Source organism: Sceloporus occidentalis, unplaced genomic scaffold (assembly GCF_023333645.1).
Source record: "Sceloporus occidentalis isolate IW3139 unplaced genomic scaffold, rSceOcc1.0.p SCAF_9, whole genome shotgun sequence".
Taxonomy (NCBI): Eukaryota; Metazoa; Chordata; class Lepidosauria; order Squamata; family Phrynosomatidae; genus Sceloporus; species Sceloporus occidentalis.
Genome location: NW_028316989.1, coordinates 1,226,697 through 1,248,354, shown reverse-complemented (window position 1 = coordinate 1,248,354; position 21,658 = coordinate 1,226,697). Strand labels below are relative to the sequence as shown.

The window sequence follows — 21,658 nt, the reverse complement described above, 5'->3', positions numbered from 1 at the left end:
GTATGTATGGAAACATAATACAGTATTTATTTTCTGTTCTGCTGGCTATATGCTGCAATAAATTATTTTGTTTTGTACACCTGGCCTTAAAGAAAAAACTATTTCCTTCATTTTATAAGTTCCAAATTCTAAATGCACCCATGTATGATGTTCAGAATAGATAAATCTATTATGAAATGTGGCTATCTATATTATCTGGTTTAGATACAAAACCTGAGCTCTCTTGAGGCAAAGCACAAAGGTTTCTGAGCATGCAAGACATCCTCACCTTTGTGCTGGCCACACCGATCTCTGGTCCTGCATTGATATGCACCCCACAGTCTGTCTCCCGTGATATAGAGCTACCAACGGTATTTGTGATTCCCACGGTGAGGGCACCTCTCTCCTTACAATACCGAAGAGCCATGAGCGTGTCTGCTGTCTCTCCTGCCAAGAAACGAGGGCATGTTAAGGAAAAAGCAACATGGGACATACAGTGAATGAAATAAAACATGTATGTGAGAGTCAGGGTGACTCAGCAGAAGCAATTAAGAGCCACACAGGTGTAAAAGGTAATGTGATTAGCAAGTCCTAAATGCCAAGGACAGAAATGCAAAGTGGATAATTGAACACACCTGAGAATTGTTAAGTGGTCAAGGCTGAGATGATGAAATCATTAATTCTGGGTAGAAACAAGAGAACCAATGAGAGTGGATGGGTGGAAACTGACAAGAGTGGGTGGTATGATCCAAGGACTATAATAATGGCTATGAATCCCAGTGTGTTTTGTGGGTAGTAGTTGGGTATTATTTGAGTTATGTTGGATAGTTTTGGAGCTGTATATAGTAGAATAAAGTAGATCTTTTATACAAGACTACTGAGTTGTCTGGTGTCTTGAGTGAAGATACAAGAGCCAGCTGGATCCTGAAGAAGTGGGAAGACTTCTGTGGAAGCAAGAGTGAGAAGGCTTGGAGAGTTTGTCAGGGTCTTCAGCCTATTCTCTGTAACTCTGCTGCTTTAGAGCAAAGCTTTAACCACTGGCCAAAACTGGTCAGCGCCGGTGCGTAACAAGGTGGTGAGTTTGAGCCAGAGGTGAAGAGCTACAACTCCCATCATCCCTGACATGGTTATAGTAAGAGTACTCTACTGCAGCCCTGAAGGTGACCGAAGCAACCAAATCAGCAACTAATCAGACAAAGGGCCTTCTGCTCCCCATGAGGAACAGATTCAACAATACAACAATAAATATGAGGTTTTACCTCTCATTGTAGGTTTATATTTTACGATTTCTAGCTGCTCTTTTATCTCTGAGGAGCAGGAAGGTGCTACAAAAATCATGTAATTAAATAGAGCAGAAGAAATGTAGTGAGAACTGAGAACTACAACCATCTGTTGAGAAGAAGACCTGCAGGCAGTAAGTGATATCCAAATAGGACAGCTTTTTTTTGGAAAGATACAACATGCAAGGATATAGCAAGTAAACTATGCAAATGTCATCATTGTGTGTCCTTTATATCCTTCAGCAAAGGGTAGCAAATGGCACTGAAATCATGGGATTCAGAGTTTTTAGTGGTGCACTGTATGAAGAACTATCTTAGCCTGATGGCAGTGATGCATGAACTGATGTATCTGGACGTGTGTATCTTTGTGTGCGTGGGAGGGAGTTACATAATAATTAAAACTATTCTTGTGGCAGTTAACTAACGCAGTTATCCTAACTGAAGTAAAAATTACTTTCATACATTTGGAAAAGAACTATTTAAAAATACCTGTTTCTAAATGATTTAAATCATTTGCAATTAAGAGAGATGCAGGGATCTCTGAAATGGTGGGAAACCAAGCATAGTGCTTGGCACATAGCCACAACTCTTGCCACCAACAGATCCTCACATCTCTCTCCAGCTGTGCCTCCTTCCAGCCTTGCAGATAATAAAGTACAGGTATGTGCTATGCCACTTATATTCCAAAGTCCATTTTCAAAAGATTCCAAAAACATTTCAGGTTTGGGAGGTCTTTTGGATTTCCATCTTGGGGATGCTCAGCCTATAATGATAAATCCCAAGAGAGATACTAAATCACTCACTAGGTTTACCTAGGACTGTCAGCAGGGGGTGCCCTCCGTTCCTACAACTAAGAGGATGGTGAGTGCTCCTAGGAGGGCTGGCTGGGCTCAGAATATTGCAGGATTTGCCGGGGAACAGTTGTACCATGGAAATGTTCTATGTGGAGTTTGCTATGTATAAGGCTAATCTGACAAGTCTATGGGATTAAGTGTCCAGAAAAGAATATACCAGTGTGTGTGTGTGTGTGTGTGTGTGTGTGTTTAGCTTTCATGCCATAGAAAGATTTGTACAGAGGATCTTAAAGAGCATTGCTCTCCAGTTGGAAGGCCCTACCTGACTGGCTGATGAAAAAGCAAACGTCATCTCTGAAGACGGGTGTGTTTCTGTCCAAGAAGTCACTGGCAAGTTCCACCATGACAGGCAATTCGGTCAGCTCTTCCAGAACCTGGCGTGTCTGGTTTTTTAATAGAGAGAAAGAGCAAAAATATTACATTTCTCACACTTTAAAGCAGCATGGCACAGCTGAAGGGAGAGCTCTTCTCTGGCCTTTTACTGTACCTCTCTGTCATTTTAAAAGCAAGCAGGGGAAGAGGATGACACTGACTCTTTGCTATCAGTGCAAAGCCAAATAATTTAATAAAATGTCAAAATGCAGTACTGTTTAAGTATATCTGCTTAGACAGAAGACCAAAATGTTCTGTGGCATCTTGAGGGCTAACATATTTGTCATAAGATAACTCGGCATGGCTTTTGTTACGGCATGAAACACTTTGTGGGTTTGCACAATTACTACAGAAAAATAATTCTATAATTTGGATATATTAAAAAGGGCCCCTGAGTCTATACATCCACCCTAACAACAAATCATAGTATCCCTCTGTGTCATGCCCCCCCTCTCTCTCTCTCACACACACACACACACACACATATATATATTCCAGCATAAGGGTGTGATATATTCATTCAAAATGTGAACAAATGCTGTTTGCAGTATGCAAAGCCAGACACTTACTGCAACTGCAGCATGATAACTAGTCCCACAAGCAATAAGGATGAGACGCCGACATCTCTGGATCTCCTTAATGTGATCTTTCAAGCCCCCAAGATTCACTGTTATAAAAATAAACACAAAGGGCTGGGTTATAAAAGCACTGTTATCTTCACCTTTCAGAAAAGGCTACATATCTTCTCTGTGGATAAAGGCCATCATGCTCAGCCAAGTATAGATGCAGTCACGCACATACAAAGACACAAAGACAGAGACACACACAGAAATAACATTTCTAACATTTGCGTTACCAGTATAGTCATCAAAGTTGACTCTTCCTCGCATGGTGTTAACGACAGATTCCGGCTGTTCAAAAATTTCCTTTTGCATGAAGGAGCTGAAGTTACCTTTAAAAACAAAGACAAAGAGCACACTGGACCAGTCTTATGCACACTATCTGGAACTAAACTGGCAGTAACTAGGACTTACCTCTGAGTAAATGTGTGTCAGTTAAAATGAAGTCCCAAAGACTTGACTGAATTCCAGTCTCAATTAATGACAGATTTCAACAGGAAATTACAATTTCCCTAATCTTAGTGGAAACCAAGTTCAATAATTTATAGCATAAATCTATTTATTCCTACCTAAGAGCACGTTTCATTGCGTTCAATGGAACTTGCTCCTAGGTAACTGTGCATGGCATTGCAGCCTTAGTCCAGCTCCAACTAAATATTGTTCTTGTTGTTTTAAAAAACATTTTTTGCAGATTTGAAAGTGAATGCTTATTTCTCCTTCTTCTCTTTCCCCTTCTACACCCCCGGCCTCCATTAGTATGCAAAGAACATCACAAAATACAGGAGAGCAGGTCCCACAAGTCTAAGTACAAAACTTTCAAGACAGATTGGCCATATAGGAATGGGAGGCAGATGTAAATTGAGAAGGAACGTGCATTGGCTTCAGTTGCATGTCTTGGCTTGGAAACTAGGAGGTTGTGGCAATGGCTTCCCAAAAACTAGGTTTTGTGAAGGAAGTAAGAAAGGTGCTCTAGGAAGCAGTTCCAAGCATAGGAGGCTGTGAAGAGGAAAAGACAGAGTCTTTTGAGAAAGCAGAAGTATTCTGGAAGTGAAGTTCATGAGAAGGGATTTTTAAATCAGCAACTAATAGACATTTACATTTCAGGACTGAACCATGTTGGAAAAGGCTTGGTTAGAAAGGTAGGAGCCAAAAAACGAATCCGAGTCTTTTTTGGGGACCAGCGGGAGGGGTGAGCTAAAATAAAAAGAAGGCCTTGGCTCAGCATTCAGCCCTAGTCTTAAATCTTAACTCCCAAGTGAAAGGACATGGTTTCCTGATTTAACTGGAAGGAATAATGAATGCAAGGAAGCACTGGGAAAGGAAACGCAATGGACAGGTTGCAAGGAAATAACTCTTACTTGGCTAAAACATTTGGACAGCAATTAAGAGAAGAAACTACAGCTGGGAGGGGAAGGACATAGTAGGGCAAGGCAGTGGGTTTCTATTCTTCCCCCCAGGAGAGCAAAGAAGAGGTACAAAGGAGCTGGATAGGAGCCCTGAAAGACTGTTTAATGAAAGAGCACAACTACTGACCCTTCATAATCTGCTGGAGTTCCATCTGCAGGGTCTGAACAGCGCGCCCAGGGTGATCCGCAGCCGTGCGCTTGATGCGATGGATGGAAAGACGGCCATCCACCACAGCAGCCACATCGTCATCTTCTAGGAAAATGACTCTGTTTGTGTGTTCAATAACTGCACTGTAAGAGAATTGAGAAGGGTTCAGTTTATATCCTTTTCCTCCAGGTTTCCACTTATGAACAAATTCACAAGTTATCATTTGTGAGAAGGAAAAAGTCACCGAGGAGAGACCTTTTTGTAAAAAACTCAATTTATCGAATTAATTCCAGGGAGTTTATAGTATGTGGCATATAGCCCATGGAGAACAGTCCAGTGACCGTGGTGCAAAACATACTGTCTTGTATTTTTATATATAAATTATCTCGAGACTTAATGTTTACATGAGCTAACATCCTCATCTTGGGATATACAGTACAATCCCTGTATCCGTGATCCATCCCCTGACTTACTGCAGAAGGTGGCAAACTCTCTTTCTGCTGAAGTTGACCACAAAGTCACACTGGAGGACCTCCAGATACGTAGACAAGTGATTTCTCTAAGCATCTCGCATGACTCTATGGTCAACTTCCACCAGAGGTTGACCACAGAGTTGTGCTGGAAAACCTCCAGCTGCCTAGAGAGTCTTTTCTTTTCCTGATGCAGGTAAGTGAAACCACGGTTATTGATCCCACAAATATGGAGCTCATACTGTATTCCCCCCTCAAGGGCTCATGCCAGAAATTGTAGTCCAGTGCACATCATCTCAACATGGAGTATGGGAAGCAAGCCACATGACCACTCTCTTCAACTATGGAGGTGCCACAGACCTAGCATCAGATGCAAAGTAGTATTCCACTGCTTTCTCTTCAACGGGAAAGAGGCAAGTGGTGCTGTCCACGCGGGAGAGGCTGCAACTTCCCTTCTTGTCCTTTCCTACAAGGAGAGAAAGCTCAATGAGCTGTCACAACAGCACACACCAATCCATAGCAAATAAACACATCTCATTCCTTTGATGAAATTCACCCAAAGTCACCAAGTCACAGTACCAACATGAAACTTTACTTGCCAAATGTCACTGGCACAGAACTTCATCCGTCTCACTAAAAGCAAATAGGAAATGTGCAAGAGCAACACTGATGCCATCGCTTTTCAATGCAACTTGTGCAGTAGGCTTTTCCATGGATTTTGACAGTAGGGAAGGGGAAGACATGTGAAAGTGACAGTCTAGCTGATGTTGGGAGCACTGTTTAACAAACATAAACAAGTTTAGGTCTTTACGTAGAACATTTCTAACACATTTAGAATTATTATTATTATTATTATTATTATTATTATTTTAGTATGTTTATGGAAAGCAACAGATGCCATTCATTTTAAGTCAGTAGCTTGAGTCAGGTATAGACAGGCAGGCATTCAAAAAAAACACAAATGTGTTTCTTTCTTTTTTCCTTTATGGAACCTTTGCCATTAATTCTAGCTACCTTATACAGTGCGCCCACGTCATACATGGATGCACCATACGCAGCTTTCAGCATGCACTGAAAGCCGCCAGGGAGCCCGCAGGAGTGCACAGGGCGGCACATCCCATTAAGGATAATGAGGGACACCGCCATGCACTGAGCCATGCACAAGCCCCATTATTTTCAATGGGGCTCGAGAATACGCGGGTTTTTTTACACGGGGGGTCCGGAACGGATCCCCGCATAAAAAAAGGGTGCACTGTATGGCTATTATCCTTGAAACATTTACCTCAAAGCCTGAATAACACTGCTGAAAAAAATGGAACTACATGGTTTATGAGTCACACTTTAGGATGGCATTCTGCACATCGGTGCTACAACTCTGACTATCCCCAGGCAGGAATGGCCATGCTAGCAGAGGATTGTGAGAGTTAAAACTCCAAAAACACATGGTGGGCACCCAGTTAGGGAAGGCGAGGGAGAGGAACGTACTTCCTAGAGAGAAGGGTAGTTGAATGGTCTGTTGTAGAGTCTCCAACATTATTTCTGATGCAGAAGAGGCCCCTATCAGCTGCGAGCGCCACTAAGACACAAGGCAACCGGAGTGGAAGAAAAGAGTTGCATTTGCATTTCTTTGCATGATGTCCACCCCAGTCCAAATGTTTCTCCTTTTGACCCTGAGTGTCCACTATACCTTAGAAAATTGTTAGTATTGTCATTAACTGATTGCACCAATGTTAAATATAGTCTAACAGCTGGTATTAAATAGTTTGCTTTCATGTTGATACTGACTTTTAAACCAAAGACAGCCACTGCGCCAATAACCCAAACATCCTCAAGTGTAGATGTTCTTTTTAAATTAGCACAAATCAACAGAAGACAGAGAAACCAGAAAAAAGACAGAGATCAGAAAAAGAGAGCAGTGAAAAATCCCTGAGCACTTATTGCATGCAAATATTGCCCATGCCCTGCCATCTCTTTATCATGTTGCCTTTTCTTTCCATTGACGAAACAAGATGGAGTCCGACACCTCAGTTGCTATACACATACACAAACACACAGAATGACACAACTTGGTGGCCACAGGAATAGATCTAGGCCACAACAGGGTATACATTCACATAAACTTCTCCTTCAGAGTAAACGGCCTTAACTGTAAAAGGTGCCAGTCTGAGGTCTGTTCATCTTCTTCAATGGAAAGAAAGAAGGTACATATTTAACAAAATGGCAGTACTGATTTTTATTGATTGTTTTTAGATGCAGGAGGATGTGTAGAATTAAGAATAATGTCTCAGGCACCTTCCTTCAGCTTTATGGATATTCCATCAAAAGAATGATCCATAGGTTGTGTGGCTGAAAGTGTAATGTGAAAAGGTAATTTTAAAGAGTCACGAAACAAGAGGAACTTCAGCAAAAGCAACATCAACTTCATTTCTTTTTAAAAAATTGGAGGTAGAAACAAGCAAAAGGTTTGTCTTAACAGGGTTCCCAAAACATGCAGCATTCAAGTTCTGAGAAGTGTATCCCTGTCATGAACAGTGATGCTGGGGACCGCAGGTACACAACAAAAGCCGGGATATCTCTTTCACACACCTTCCTACACCAACAATGGCTACTTTGGCACTATCAGCTGTTGCTGGGCAAGATCTTGTAATAAATCATAACACAGAGATTGGGGCAAGCAAAGGTAGGAAGCCAGCACAATGGATAGAGATACCCTAGAACTGAAAAGACTCGGCTTCAAACCTCTCAACAGTCTTAGGCCTAAGCTGCCTGAAAGAGCTGTTATGAGGACAGAAGGAAACAGTCCCATCAGCTCTGCAGGAACAGGAGGATTCAGAGTTCAATAAAGGCTGGCCTCGTACATATTTTTAGGAGATTTAAATCTTAAACGGATTTAAGACTGAGGACAGAACGGCATGAAACTTGGAAAATTCACCTCCAAATGCCCCTAAAAGTGCGCATTAAAAGCAAATTTGAAAAAACAGCTGGAAACCATTACACATTCATTCATTACTTTTTAAATGTGACTTTGTTACATTCTTGCTATCCTCAGAAGTAATTGATTCCAATTAAAGTTGTTAAATATAACTCATTCTTTCCAGCCGAAGCTTCTCAGAAAGGGGAAAGGGGACTGCAGATTTGGCATTTACCTGTTCTGTAAAGGATTGGGATGTGGTCCGTCGAAAGCTTGTGCTCACTCCGCACTCCAATAAGCAAAGGGCTTCCCCTTCTGGAAATAAAAAAGGACATCCAGCTCTTAACTGATGCAGACGCTGCTCCGGCGTAAGTAATTCTATTTAGTGGTCAACTGGTCAGACCTACAGCTCATCCCAGCCAACCACTGTGCAGTAACTGAAGTGTCGGCACAGCCAAGAATTGGCACAATATTCTGGATTTAGATGATTTGTTCAGTCGCATAAATTCACCTGCTCTGCCCTGAACTGGGTTTTTTTAACCCCAGTGTTACCTACCCTTTATTGTACTGCTTATACAACAAAGAGTAGGTAACATTGGCCTGAAGATAGCAAGGTGAGGAACAACAACAAATAAGACAGCACATAGCATCAGTTAAAAGAGCATATTGAGCTAAATAAATAAATACTTTAAAAACCATTACATAGGGATAATATTTACCTGGTACCAACTGCTTGACCAGGATAGTGAACACTTTTGAATACAAGGGCAAATGCACCTTCCTTGCAAGGGGAAAAAAAAGCAAACATATGTTTTACTTTTTAGTTGCATTATCAAAAGATCCAAGAACATGCACATATGCGTACCAATGCAAAATGCTGTGTGAATTTAGAAAGCCTGTTACCAGCACATTTACATGATAGTAACCACATACTGGATGTATAGCAGCAAGACAGTGAGCTAAGAAGACTCAAGTTCCTCCTTCAGTCAAGAACAGCATGCCTTATGAGAGCTAATGGCAGTTGGCAGAGACAGAGGAAACACAGGCTTTGCCACTTTCTCAACATGCACTGATTGATGCCTTGGGGCCACGTATTCCACAGGTTGAGGTTGAGAGAGTTAGTTCCACTTTACAAGGCTATCATATATGTAAAAGCTTGTATCTGGAGGAGTATGTTGTGTGTTATGACACAAACATACACCATTAATCATGATATTCTCTAAACTAAACAATGAAATCACCCCCAGGTTGGTGACCTCCCTGAACTGACATCAACCCAGCATCAAGTTGACCCTGGCCCTCACCAGCCAGGACTAAGTGGCCCTTTGCTCACAAAAGGAGCTCCAGAGAGGAAACTCAGGTTTACACTGATAATCAACTGAACAAGTACTGAAGCCCCACTAATGGAAAATAGCAACATGCTTGGCGGGGGAAAATCTTGACTTTTAAAGAGTCTCCTATGATTTTTACCAAAAATACAATACAATAAACTAAAACATAGACTTACTAGCTGCTGGATGACTCTTTCTACCAAAGTGGTGAAGCTGATATCATCACTTTCACGATTGTCATACATATATTTGACAAGTTTAGCAATGGTTTCTGTATCAGTCTCAGACTCAAATTCGTATCCTTTGCTTTCCTGAAAGAAAATGAAGAATTACTACTACTGCCGGAGCGAAGAAGAGGATCACGCAAGCAAAGCACATATAGGAACCGAAGCGATACTGCCAACACTCAATGAGAAAAAGTGCATCCTACTATCTGCATAAAAATGACCATCGCTCCCAAGACTCTGCACAATTAGCTCTAGTTTTTTAAACACTGGCCCAACTTCAATTGTTTTAAGACATCATGCACAGGGAAAACATCAGATGCCATCATAAAGCCAGATAGTCCCAACTTAATTGCCTACAGAAAGTGGACATTCAATGCAGTGCATATTTTAGTGCCATAATTAGCTCAAATCTTTTCTGTCTTCTCCTAGAGAACATGAAAAATTCCAGGACAAAACCTATTGCCTGTGGCTGCAAGCCTCGAAAAAAGACTTCTATAACTTGAATGCATTTAGTGTGGCATAACCTTTTGTGGACTAGATACCATCTTTTATCAGATGAAGCTCAGGAGTGAGAAAAGTTAAAGAGTAGTGCAAACTAAGGGACCCACTCACACCAGTATTTACTGTAGCAAAACTATCCTTCCAGCTCCGGGATCTTTATTTAACAACCGGGTGGAGCAGAGGCCAGAAATCCACGTCAGACCAAAGTGAACGGAAATAAATTTGCTGATAAAAATCTAAAAGTAGCTTCATGCTGTAGCCTCCCTTTGAAGTCCCTTGCAAAAATGTTTGTCTTTATTTCACAGACAAAACCTGAAGTCTTTTAAAAAGTACATGTTTTCAATGACCGATTTAGCAAACCATGAACTGTGGCCTGCTAGGTTTCTCTTGCAAAAGATTTTCCTCCATGCTTTAGTACACACAACCCTTTCGATCAAACATTCATAAAATGAAAGCATCAGCATAAGTGCAAATAGTATCTGCTACAGGTCTGTTCATCAATGGGCCTGAAAATTCTTAATTGTTATTACACACTACTAACTAATACCCACTTAATAAAGGGGTGGGCAAAGTGTTTCTGCCAGCATTCTTCAACATTGGCTTTGCTGGGTCAAACTAATGGGAGCTGCAGTTCAGCAACATCTGAAGAGCCACATTGTGACCACTGCAACTTAGTCAAAGAAGGCATTTTAATGTAGATGAAATCTGTAGCAAAACGGCAGAGGGTTGGATTGGATGGCCCTTGGGGTCTCTTCCAACTATTATCTTTGACACAGTTATAATGCAGCGGGCCCTTGGTATCCACTGCGGTTTGGTTTAAAGACCCTCTATGGATAACAAAATCTGTGGATGCTCAAATCCCATTATATACAATGGTGTAGTAAAATGATACCCCTTCCATAAAATGGCAAAATCAAGGTTGCTTTTTGGATGTGTGTGTGTGTGTGTGTGTGTGTGTGTGTGTGTGTATTCAAGCTGTGAATAATTGAATCTATGGATACAGGGGGCCGTATTACTATTTAGCACTATCTGCATACATGAAAGAATGACTCAACATAGGTCAGTTGTAAAGTACTTGCTTTCTATGCAAGGTCCCTGTTTCAATCTAAGCAACTTCTAGGCAGGGCTAGCAAAGACCTCAATCCAAAACCCTAAAAAAGCTGTACCTATTTAGTGAAAACAACAAGGAGTCAGGGCTGACTCCGTGTAAAGAGCTTCCTATGTTCCTCAGACACTTTGCAAAACAGAGAGAGCGATAGTTCTGTCCTCAGGAATTTACCAACTAACTGCCCCTTTGGCGCCTTATGAGCAGCTTAGCTCTTAAAAGAGATATTTATACGCTGTCTGACGAACCAGTTAAAGTGCAACTGTATTTCTCTTGCTACTCTCCAAAGATCTATACTTCTGAAATAAAATTACCAAGGACACATGATTTTTGCAGCGATAAAGCTATAAGCAGATATAACCATGTTAGAGGTTTAACCCACAACAGAAGGAACCTTACTTACCAGGAACTTCTTCAGATCCTTGTAGTTTGTGATAATTCCATTGTGGATAACAATGAATTCTGAAAAACATTTATAGCTAAAAATCATAAAATGGTTCCAAGAGCATTTAAAAAGACAGAAGAGAAGTGATTTGCTCAGAGACAAGACATCCTTTGCATGGTCAAGCTGGCATCACAAATCACTAGCACCTGATATGTGGATGGTTTCATTCAATAAACGTGGAGATACTCAACTTAAGTACCTTTTCTGCTTGATTACTTGACTTAGAGAAGTTTAATAACATCGGCTGGCTCCAACTGTAATATTAATGTACTTTATCCCATTTACAGTTCAATTTACTAATGTAAGAGAAAATGTAGGCCATCTTCCCTGCGGACCATTACTCCAAATTGCTTTCTGTCCTAGCTACACCAGAAAGGATGGATGTCCGTGTCAAAGAGACTGTATTAACAATACACAAGGTAGCAAGCAGTTTGACTTTGGTCATGACGACTCTTCAGGATTAAAATATTTGACAGATTAAAGCTCAGTATCAGCAGATTAATAGGAATTATAACCCATGCTTGTAAATTGGGTAATGCTTACTAAGAGGAGAATGTTATAGCGATCATAGCTGTGTCTCAAATCACAGATTTGTATCAAATCATGGAGTACTCACATTTAAGCTTTGCTGAAAATTTCTGTATATTTGTGAAGGATTTAATCTGTAATTATTCTGGAATGATGTGCTTGTTTAAAAGGCTATTTTAAAAGTATCGTGATGTGTAAGCATTATGCACATGCAGAGGGAATTTTGGCTAGTTGTTAAAGATTAAGGATTTCTGTTTAAGACTCAAGGCTTAAATTCTGTTTCCCAGCATGCAACTGACTGTTGCTTTCTTTTGTCTCTGAAGCCTGTGAATAGCCCTCCCCTAAATAAAAATGGTAAGACCACAGAGAATTCTTTCTTATGCCTCTTCCTTACTCACACTGTGTTTAAGAGAGATTAGTACATCAGACTGGCTGAATTCTTTAAAAGCACCAAGGAACCAGCAATGACCCAAAGGATCACACGACCCAAAATGACTCTGAGCCCAACCATGTCTTACCATTGTTTTTATCTGACCGCTGAGGGTGGCTGTTGACAGGGCTGGGCTCGCCATGGGTAGCCCATCGGGTATGGGCAATGCCAAGATGCACATCAAACTCAATGTCTAGGTCCATGTCTTGTTGCTCTGCGTGGAGAAAAAAGAGTTTTAATTCATAAAGTAAGCATCTATCAGGACTAGCACAGTGTAGTGATCTGAGCGTTGGATTACAGCTCTGGAGATCAGGGTTTGAATCACCACTCAGCCATGGAAACCCATTACGGGGCCTTGGGCAAATCACTCTTTCAGCCTCAGAGGAAGGCAAAGACAAACCCCTTCTGAACAAATCTTCCCCCCAAAAAAACCCCTGCAATAGGTTGGCCTTAGGGCCGCCATAACTCAGAAACGACTTGAAGACACACAAGCATCTTTCTGCTCTTCCTTAAACAGAGGAACAAGACTCAGTTGCAACCTCTTGAGCAGCTTCTTATACTCAAGAAGCTTCTTATATTCATTAAACTGATTATGTGTGTGGATGAGATCTGTCCTTGTTCCACCAACAATTTTTCCCTTGGGAACTGTATTTTTAAAACAAACCAGGAAAAGAAACAAAATTCTCATTTAAAACACTTATGGATATAACGTATGATGGGAAGGAGGTGTGTGTCTGTGTATTTCACAATACACTGCATGATGGCCCCTGAATGGTACTGAGACTACCAAAAGAAGAAAGGCAGAGGATGGGGTACTTACTGTTCACTTCTTCATCCAAAGCCTTCACTTTTCCCTTCTTCTTGATGAGCGTAATTTTGCCAGCATTGGCCTCCCAATCTTTATCGTTACCGGCATCAATTCCAACTCCTTAACACATAGAAAGTTGTAAGAACAATGGATCACACAGGTACACACAAAGAAGCTACAGCATTAACAATCCAGCTTTCTAAGGACATGACAGCTATAATTTTTTTCCACGTTCTAGAATAAAAGTACAGAGTCTCTGAATATACATTAACGGCCTTGAAAGTTTCAAAGCCAGAAATGACCTAAATCCACTTGCTAGTTCCAATGGAAATTTGTGAAGACAGCACTTGCCTAAGTTACCCTGATTGAAAAGCTCTACTCTACTTGGGACTAAACTAAGCCTAAGATTCAATACAGAAATCTGCATAACTCTAAACTATGGTTTATAGCATGCTGTCAGCCCTCCAGGTGCTCTTGGACTTGCCAGCCAACAACAGCTGGAGGGAAGCATGATTCGCACCACTGGTTTAGAGCATGGGAATGCAGCCACCGAGAGCACTTTTGTCAGCTTACGCACAAAAGCACATTTACAAGTCAAAATAAGCCAATGAGGAGGGAAGCCACTTACCTGCAGAGTCATAGCCTCTGTACTCCAGCCTCTGCAGACCCTTAATAAGGGTCTCCAGGATCTCCCGTCTTGTCCGAGGAACATGGTAGTTCAGGTAAGCAAAGATGCCTGTGAGGTCAATTTAAAATGGAAAGAGAAATTGGATTAGGTGAATTTTACTTCCCATTGTAACAAAAGTACCAGCTCCCACATCCATTATATCCATTAACGAATAGTAACAATATCCATTAGTATGGTGCATCCTTTCTTTGTACAGAACATCACAAGCCGCACGCAGGAAGATCATGGTTACCTTTTTTGCAACATCTCTCTTTAAGTATTACCTTTTTAAAAAAATAAACAAAACACCACCATCACTATCATCATCACTATTATTATTCTACATATTCCAATATATTGTTCAAACTCTGCAAAGTAGAACTGGTTTATTAAGCTCAGTAGTCTTTCAATATCTTTGATTTAGTCCTAGAAAATCTAGCTAAGATTTCGAATTTCTGCCCCTCACAATTGCAGAATCTAAGCTTTCTCCGCAGCATAACCTTCCCACCAAAACCATTTAGGAGGAAGCCTGGGATCTCCATTTTTCAGATGCCATGACTGATGGCATCTCTCTGGTTTTCACCTTTTAAACACACATGCAACCATTTGTAGGAGACATCAAGGTTTGCTATCAGTGAAACTCAGAAAGAACAAACTACAGTCAACACTGTTGTTTCTACTTCTCGGCCACAATAAAACAAGCTACCAAAGTAATAGCACTGCCTGCTCAAAATGGCCTCTGCCTTGCAGGAACCCCTCTACTAAAGGGCATCATAACTCACAGCCTCTTGCAACATACTGCAAGGTATATGAGAAGGAAGGAATGGCAAGAGGAAGACAAATAAAGGAGGAGGAGGACAAAAAGCTAGATGAATCATTCTTAAAATGCCAGTCCTTCAGGATTACGAAAAGGTTACCAACTGCAGTCAATAAGGAAATGTCCAGTTAATCACAGGCAAAATGTTGGAAACTTTGCCCCAGCGACCAAAGCAAACCCTTTTTACTCTGGAAAAGTTGTCCAAGAGCCACCAAATACAAAGAGACAAATGGCCATGGGTCCTAAGCAAAGCCCCCTTTCCCTCCGCCGTCATTTACTATGTTTTAATATGTTTTTTAAACAGTTTCAATTTAGTGCTTCTATTAGAATTGTCTCTCCGTGACTGAAGCCATTCTGGATTTCAAAGACAGAGGTCTGTTATCCTCAAATCCAGACTGAGCCTCAAAACTCTCAAAACCACTTCTGGCAGCAAACAATCTTGCCCCAGGAGAGACATCGTTGTTGTTGTTGTTGTGTGCCTTCAAGTCATTTCCGACTTATGGCGACCCTAAAGTGAACCTATCATGGGTAGGTTCTTGGCAAGATTTGTTCAGAGGAGGTCTGCCATTGCCTTCCCCTGAGAAGGCTGAGAGAGTGTGACTTGCCCAGGGTCACCCAGTGGGTTCCATGGCCAAACTGGGAATTGAACCCTGGTCTCAAGAGTCATAGTCCAAGACTCGGACCTCTACATCACAGGACACACTACTGATCCATTTGATATTTCCACCGCGTTAAATAACAGAACAAGTACATCAGTCTGCAGAAAGTGTGATTCTTGCCTATGACTGACCATAGAGTTGTATCATCTTATTGCACACTCTGTACTCCAAAGAGCACTTACTCATGGCATAGCGCTGAAAGGCACAGGGAAAGGAGGAAGTGGAAAAGTTAAAATAGGGCACAAGGAAACACATCCAGTCTTTCAGCAGATGAATAACCAGATCATAGTCCATAACCTCAGTGCCTCTTCTACATATAAACTCTGATAAAGTCACTTTGCAAACAAACCCCCAGAGATCACAAGACAACACAAGTTCTCACGAATTGATCTATATAGATTTCATCAGTTGACCTTTTAAAAGGAGCCAACACTTGGCAAGTCAAAACTCTGTGGCCAATGGCCTGGGAGAAAGCATTGCTTGCCATAGTTGGCTGAACAAATGGGGCATTTACAAACCAGAGATAGCATGATAAGAGCCACTGTGGGCTAGGAGTCTGAGCACTGGACCATGGCTCTGGAGACCAGGATTCAAATCTCCGCTCAGTCATGGAAACCCACCACTTTGGGCAAGTCACACTCTCAGCCTCAGAGGAAGAAGGGAAACCCCACTGAACAAATCTTGCCAAGAAAGAAACACAACATGATGGTCGCCAAAAGTTGGAAACTAGATGAAAGCACTCAGCAACACAAGAATGGTATACTGCTGATCTTACAAGGATTAACCTTAGTCTCAGTCCCATTCCTATCTTCTTTCCTGATGGGTTTTTCAGCAAGACAATTCTGTTTTATAAGATGTTTGCACTAACAGCAATGCAGCTTTAACAGTTTTACAAATGGCAACTGAGTGTGCATCTAGTCTCTTTGGTCTTTAAATGCCGGATACGTATGATACACACAGTCACCAGAGTGTTGTTCTATGGAGCTTTTCACATAAAGAAGATAAGAGCCAGTGCGTTGATTTGGAATTTATGGAGGAACATAACGTCTTCCAGATGTTTTGGACATTAAGTCCCATCAGATCCAACTGATAGTGAAGGGTCAAGGGAGTTGGCTGAAAACACATAGAGTCAATGGGATGGAGAAGATTGTCACACACAAAAAGCAAATTACATGGCTATTCTTTGAGATCACAGAAGTAGTACACAGTGGTTAGTGATGTCTCAGTGACACACTTCCAGCTAGGGACAAGATAAAAAGAAGGAATAACACAAGAATAACAAAAATGATCTTACATCTGGGTACCACTCTTGCTAGAAAACCATAAGTTAGAAATGCAAACATGCTCAGCCATGGGAAGCAATAACGGCTAAGCTAATTTCTCACTGCAAATCAGCTCTTTAGAACACAGATTAAAAAGAGGTGGGTTGTGTTTTGTTTAGTTTAGTAATCTAATCTGGAAGCCAAACAAGTGGCATAGCCCTCCTTTTTCTTGAACAAGAAACTGTTCAATGGGATGAGGAGAAGCGGTAGAGCTCTGTTCCAAGAAGTGGATTGGGAACTAAAGATCACATCCCAACCTCAACTAAACTGGATGAAGCAGTTGACATCAAGATATGATCAGATGACAGAATGAAACAAAGAAAGGGCAATGTGAGAAAAAGGAGGAAAGATTACAGAAACCCACATACCACAAACATTAGACCTGGGACCAATCCTGGTTGCCAAAATGAAGAGGAGGAGATACTCTCTGGATTTGTTAGTTGCCATAAATATCCTTTTGCTGAATGATTTAAGACAGTAAAAAACAGTTTTCGTAAATCGCAACAGTTGGGAAGAATTCATCTCAGTTCTTACATTAAATGCACTGACACTTTTCCCTGTGTTTAATCTAACTCCAATCTAGATTTTAATGTATGCCAGGAGTATGCTCATAACCAGAATAAGTTACCTATTGAGAAAAGCTCACAGTTCCACTCTCTTTTCTGCTAAACAGGAAAGGGTTCTGGCATCTCACCTTAACCAGAAAGCCAACCCTTGGCATTTTCTCTATGAACACCTATGTGCGTAATTCACCTTGCAAAAATGCCAGTAATCCCCAGATGTTTACATTATACCAGTTAATAAACAACCCTGTAGGATGTGTTTCCTCTTTTGCACCGCAATGAGTTCGCACTGGTTCAGAGTATCCACACATTCAACTAAAAACCCAGCGTAGAGTCAGCTGCTGAGATTGTCTGGTCGCTGCATCCTATTCTTTGGGAAGGAGGCGACACAAAACCCAGCCACCAGTTGTCTATCTTGGCTGTTGAGAACAAGAGATGAATTATACTGAATCAGCTGAAAAGCAGCTCAGACATAGAACTGTAAAGATAAAAGTGAGGCTGCGATGGCTATGGACCCTACAGGCCCAAACCCACATACGATGGAATAGGGACAGGCAACTCCAGAGGTTGGCAGGTTGCAGAGCATGGCTGTGGCTGCCATTTTGCCTGAGCGGAAGTGACACTCCATTACCTCTGATTGCCGTTTAGCCCAATTTTCAGCAGGTTGTAAAGGCTATTCTACAGTCTTCTAATGTAGGTATTTTTGACTCCAAGCTAGTGGGTTTTTTAGTTGAAAGTTTTGTGGGGGGTCCTAAGGAATTTGGGGGTTCAGTGAGTCCAAAGGAACGCAACAGTTCTCTAAAAACCCTCATGCAACTTCCAATGTGCACAATTCTCATCCTTGCCATAGACTCTGCAAGTTGCACGCATCCAAGGATTGCATTTGGAAAAAGACACAACTGTACTTTAATCACAAGACACTATTTTTAGCAACAATGGCCTCTTCTATTCTTAGCAATGCCCCACTTTCCCTCTTCTGAGTCAAATCCACACAACATTAAATATATACAAGCAAGTTGTGGTTAGAGCTCCTCTTCACTGTGCTTTCCAGAACGCTCTCAAATGGGAGACAAAATGTACTCCGAATAAAGCTCCATTGCAACAACATTTGGAGGAAGAAAAAAAAAGGGGGGGGGACAAAATGATTTATTCTAAGGATGATGAAGGAATACTTTGGGGCCAAACTACCTTGCACCATATTTATCTAGAACCATGGAGTTGGAAGAGACCCCAAGGTCTCTTTTCCTGTGGCCTGAATCTATCCAAACCCTAAAGCAAGGATGGGAACTTGTGGCCTTCAAAGTGTTTTAACTGCATCTCCCATCATGACTTATCATCAGCTACAATGGCTAGGACTAATGGGAACACCTAACTCTAAGGTAGCTAGATAGTTAAATTTGTTTTTAAAAGTGGGTATCTGTAACCTTACTGTATATATACATTGTCTTTTATATGTTTAATTGGGATGTTTCTCATTTTCAACATTCCCTTTTCTAGCTTCTGTGATGTAGCGGAAGAACATTTAAATAGCAGCTTCCACCCATAGCTCCCTGCTTCTGTGATAAAGAAAGAAATGACTTACAATCAGCACACAGACATTACACAAAGAGGGGGAAATGGTATTAAAATGAACATTATTCCCCCCCCCCTAAAATCCCAGTGTATGGAAGGCAAAAGCAGCAATAGGAAGAGTCACAAAAGGGGCAAAAGCCCCCAGACCAGAAGCGCCACTTCCATTTTCCATCATGAACTCTCAGCTTCAACCCAAGATGTGACAAAGGCAGATGGCATTAAACCTCAAGGAGAGAAAATCCTCACCTGCAGAACCTGCCTTTCTACCTGCCATTCCATCATAATCTGCATAGTCCAATTTCGCACTCGCTGCCGTTATCTCTACTGACTCCTTGCTACCAATTACACTTCTGACCATTTAACATATTGTAATTTTCTCAAACGCGAGGGAGAAGCAGCAATGAGAGCAAATGGGAAAAATAAACCGCCAGGAAGGGAATATGGCCAACATGGCTGCCCTGGCGTTTGTATCAATTGTGGCGTTAATCTAGACTAGAATCTAGATATCGCATTAATGGTCACAGTTACTCTCATTCAGTGCCTGCATCAGGGGAAAAGTGCAACAACATCCCAAATCCACAAAACAGCCACATTTTTATGGGGCCAACCCAAATGCACATTGAAGCCAATGGAGCTTCAAAAGCTTGCAAGGTTTATATTGTGCGTTTGGGTTGGCCCCATAAAGGTGTCACACTGTCTTGTGGGTTTGGGGTGCTGCAATACTTTATAGGCACAGGGATTTGAAATGACAGCAGCCCTTCTAATAAAAAGATGGGGTATGAGTGTTGGACTATGACTCTGGAGACCAGGGTTCGAATCCCAGCTCAGCCATGAAACCCACCGAGTGACTGTGGGCAAATCACATACTCTCAGCCTCAAGGGAAGGCAATGGCAAACCTCCTCTGGACAAATCCCCAGCATGCATCTTCTTGCCACGAAAACCCCAGGATGCATTCGCCTTTAGCAGGAAACGACTGGAAGGCACAGAACGACAACAACAACAACAATGCTGATGGTATTTTGTGCATTTGGGGTGTTATTGTTCTGTACACCTGATACAACCCTTGAAGGAAAGCAACTGTGACCATTCACTAGACATCTAGATTAGATAGGTTTCCCACAGCCCTGGGGCAGGCATTTCAAACAACAAGAGCGCTTCTAATTAAATAAGATTCATCATCATCATCATCATCATCTCGCCAACACTCAAGGCAGAATACAACAATCCAAACATGTAACAGGCATTTAATTACAGTAACTGTTATAATTAGACATTAATATAGTGATATTATATTAATATAGAAAAGATATTAAATCAATATGGAAAAGATATTAAATGTATGTAATTTTATCTATCTATATACACACACACATATATACCTATACCTATACATACATACATATATATATATCTTTCCATAGGCCTGGGGGGCTACTTAAAACCACCATAGCTCTTCTAATTTAAAAAATAAAAGATGCTTAATAATAATAATAATAATAATAATAATAATATCCTGCCTTTTCTACAACTTGGAAGAATCCAAAAATCCAGGCAGAGAACAGGCATTTCATTACAGCAACTGTGACAATTAGATACTAAACACACATAAACTTACAATATATTGCATTATATATAAAACAATGTTATAACATTGTAGACATATTAGATATTTACTACACATAATTTTATAATATATTGTGTTATATATTATATTATATATTAGAAATTAAATGGACATAGTTTTATAGCATATGTTACATTATATGTACATGTCTATTATACACATTAGACAGACATCATAACTGTGTATCTCAATGACTATCTTCTTCTCAAGGCTGAAGGCGCCTCTCCATTCCCTATGAACCAGGGACAGGGACTTAAGGATTGAAGGAGAAATAAAAGATGCTCGATGATGATGATGATGATGATGATGATGATGATGATGATGATGATATGGAAAACCATCACAATGGCCCGCCTTTGCAATGCCCAGCCTGGCAATGGGCTCCAGGCGGAATACCCAAGGCTTGCTGACCTCCTTTTGGTGCAGGGCTCCCCTATCTCTAAAGGAAACAACCCTGGAGAAGAAGGGCCGCTGAGGGCCATGCCTTCCCCGGAGCCTTCCCCCCTCAGCCCTCCATCCCCCTCTCCTTCCTTCCTTCCTTCCTTCCTTCCTTCCTTCCATCCATCCATCCCTCCTTCCTTCCTTCCCTCACCGCACATGGTGCCTCTGCCTCCTCCTCCTCCTTCTTCTTGCCTGCCTGCCTGCTTCTTGCCTTCTTCCTTCCTTCCTTCCTTCCTTCCTTCCTTCGGGGGCCGGACTGAGGCTGAGTGTCGAGGGCCCTCCTCCTCCCGCTCCCAGTCCTGGGCCTCGCGTGGGCGCCGGGGCCGGGCGAGGCGCGTCAGAGGCGGGGCGCGGCCTAGGCGGGGCCCAGGCTCCAGCTGCGGCCTACCATTGGGCCTCCTCCTCCTCCTCCTCTCAGGCTGGCCTTCCCCGCCCAGGCCGGGGACGTGGCAGCAGGGTCCGCCGCATCCTCATCCGCCTGGGCCCCGGAGGGAAAGGCAGGCCCCAGGGCCCTCCTCTCAAAAGAGAACCAGGCAAGGGCCCTTTGTGAGGGGGAATGAATGGCTGGGAAGAAGCT

General features: G+C 41.8%; 1 protein-coding gene across 1 annotated transcript in view; it reads right to left on the bottom strand.

Moving 5' to 3' along the window:
- LOC149306669 (glutamine--fructose-6-phosphate aminotransferase [isomerizing] 1) overlaps positions 1 to 21,658 on the bottom strand; it is a 32,174-nt gene extending 10,516 nt beyond the window's left edge. The window contains exons 1-14 of the mRNA XM_089537334.1: positions 21,233 to 21,658; positions 14,044 to 14,151; positions 13,428 to 13,535; positions 12,696 to 12,821; positions 11,608 to 11,666; positions 9,548 to 9,682; positions 8,760 to 8,821; positions 8,276 to 8,355; positions 5,490 to 5,595; positions 4,639 to 4,802; positions 3,342 to 3,437; positions 3,055 to 3,152; positions 2,376 to 2,496; positions 269 to 426 (exon numbers count right to left, since the gene is read on the bottom strand). Coding sequence (XP_089393460.1) covers positions 269 to 426; positions 2,376 to 2,496; positions 3,055 to 3,152; positions 3,342 to 3,437; positions 4,639 to 4,802; positions 5,490 to 5,595; positions 8,276 to 8,355; positions 8,760 to 8,821; positions 9,548 to 9,682; positions 11,608 to 11,666; positions 12,696 to 12,821; positions 13,428 to 13,535; positions 14,044 to 14,151; positions 21,233 to 21,239 — 1,428 coding nt within the window. The 5' untranslated portion in view covers positions 21,240 to 21,658. The remainder of the gene's footprint in view (positions 1 to 268; positions 427 to 2,375; positions 2,497 to 3,054; positions 3,153 to 3,341; positions 3,438 to 4,638; positions 4,803 to 5,489; positions 5,596 to 8,275; positions 8,356 to 8,759; positions 8,822 to 9,547; positions 9,683 to 11,607; positions 11,667 to 12,695; positions 12,822 to 13,427; positions 13,536 to 14,043; positions 14,152 to 21,232) is intronic.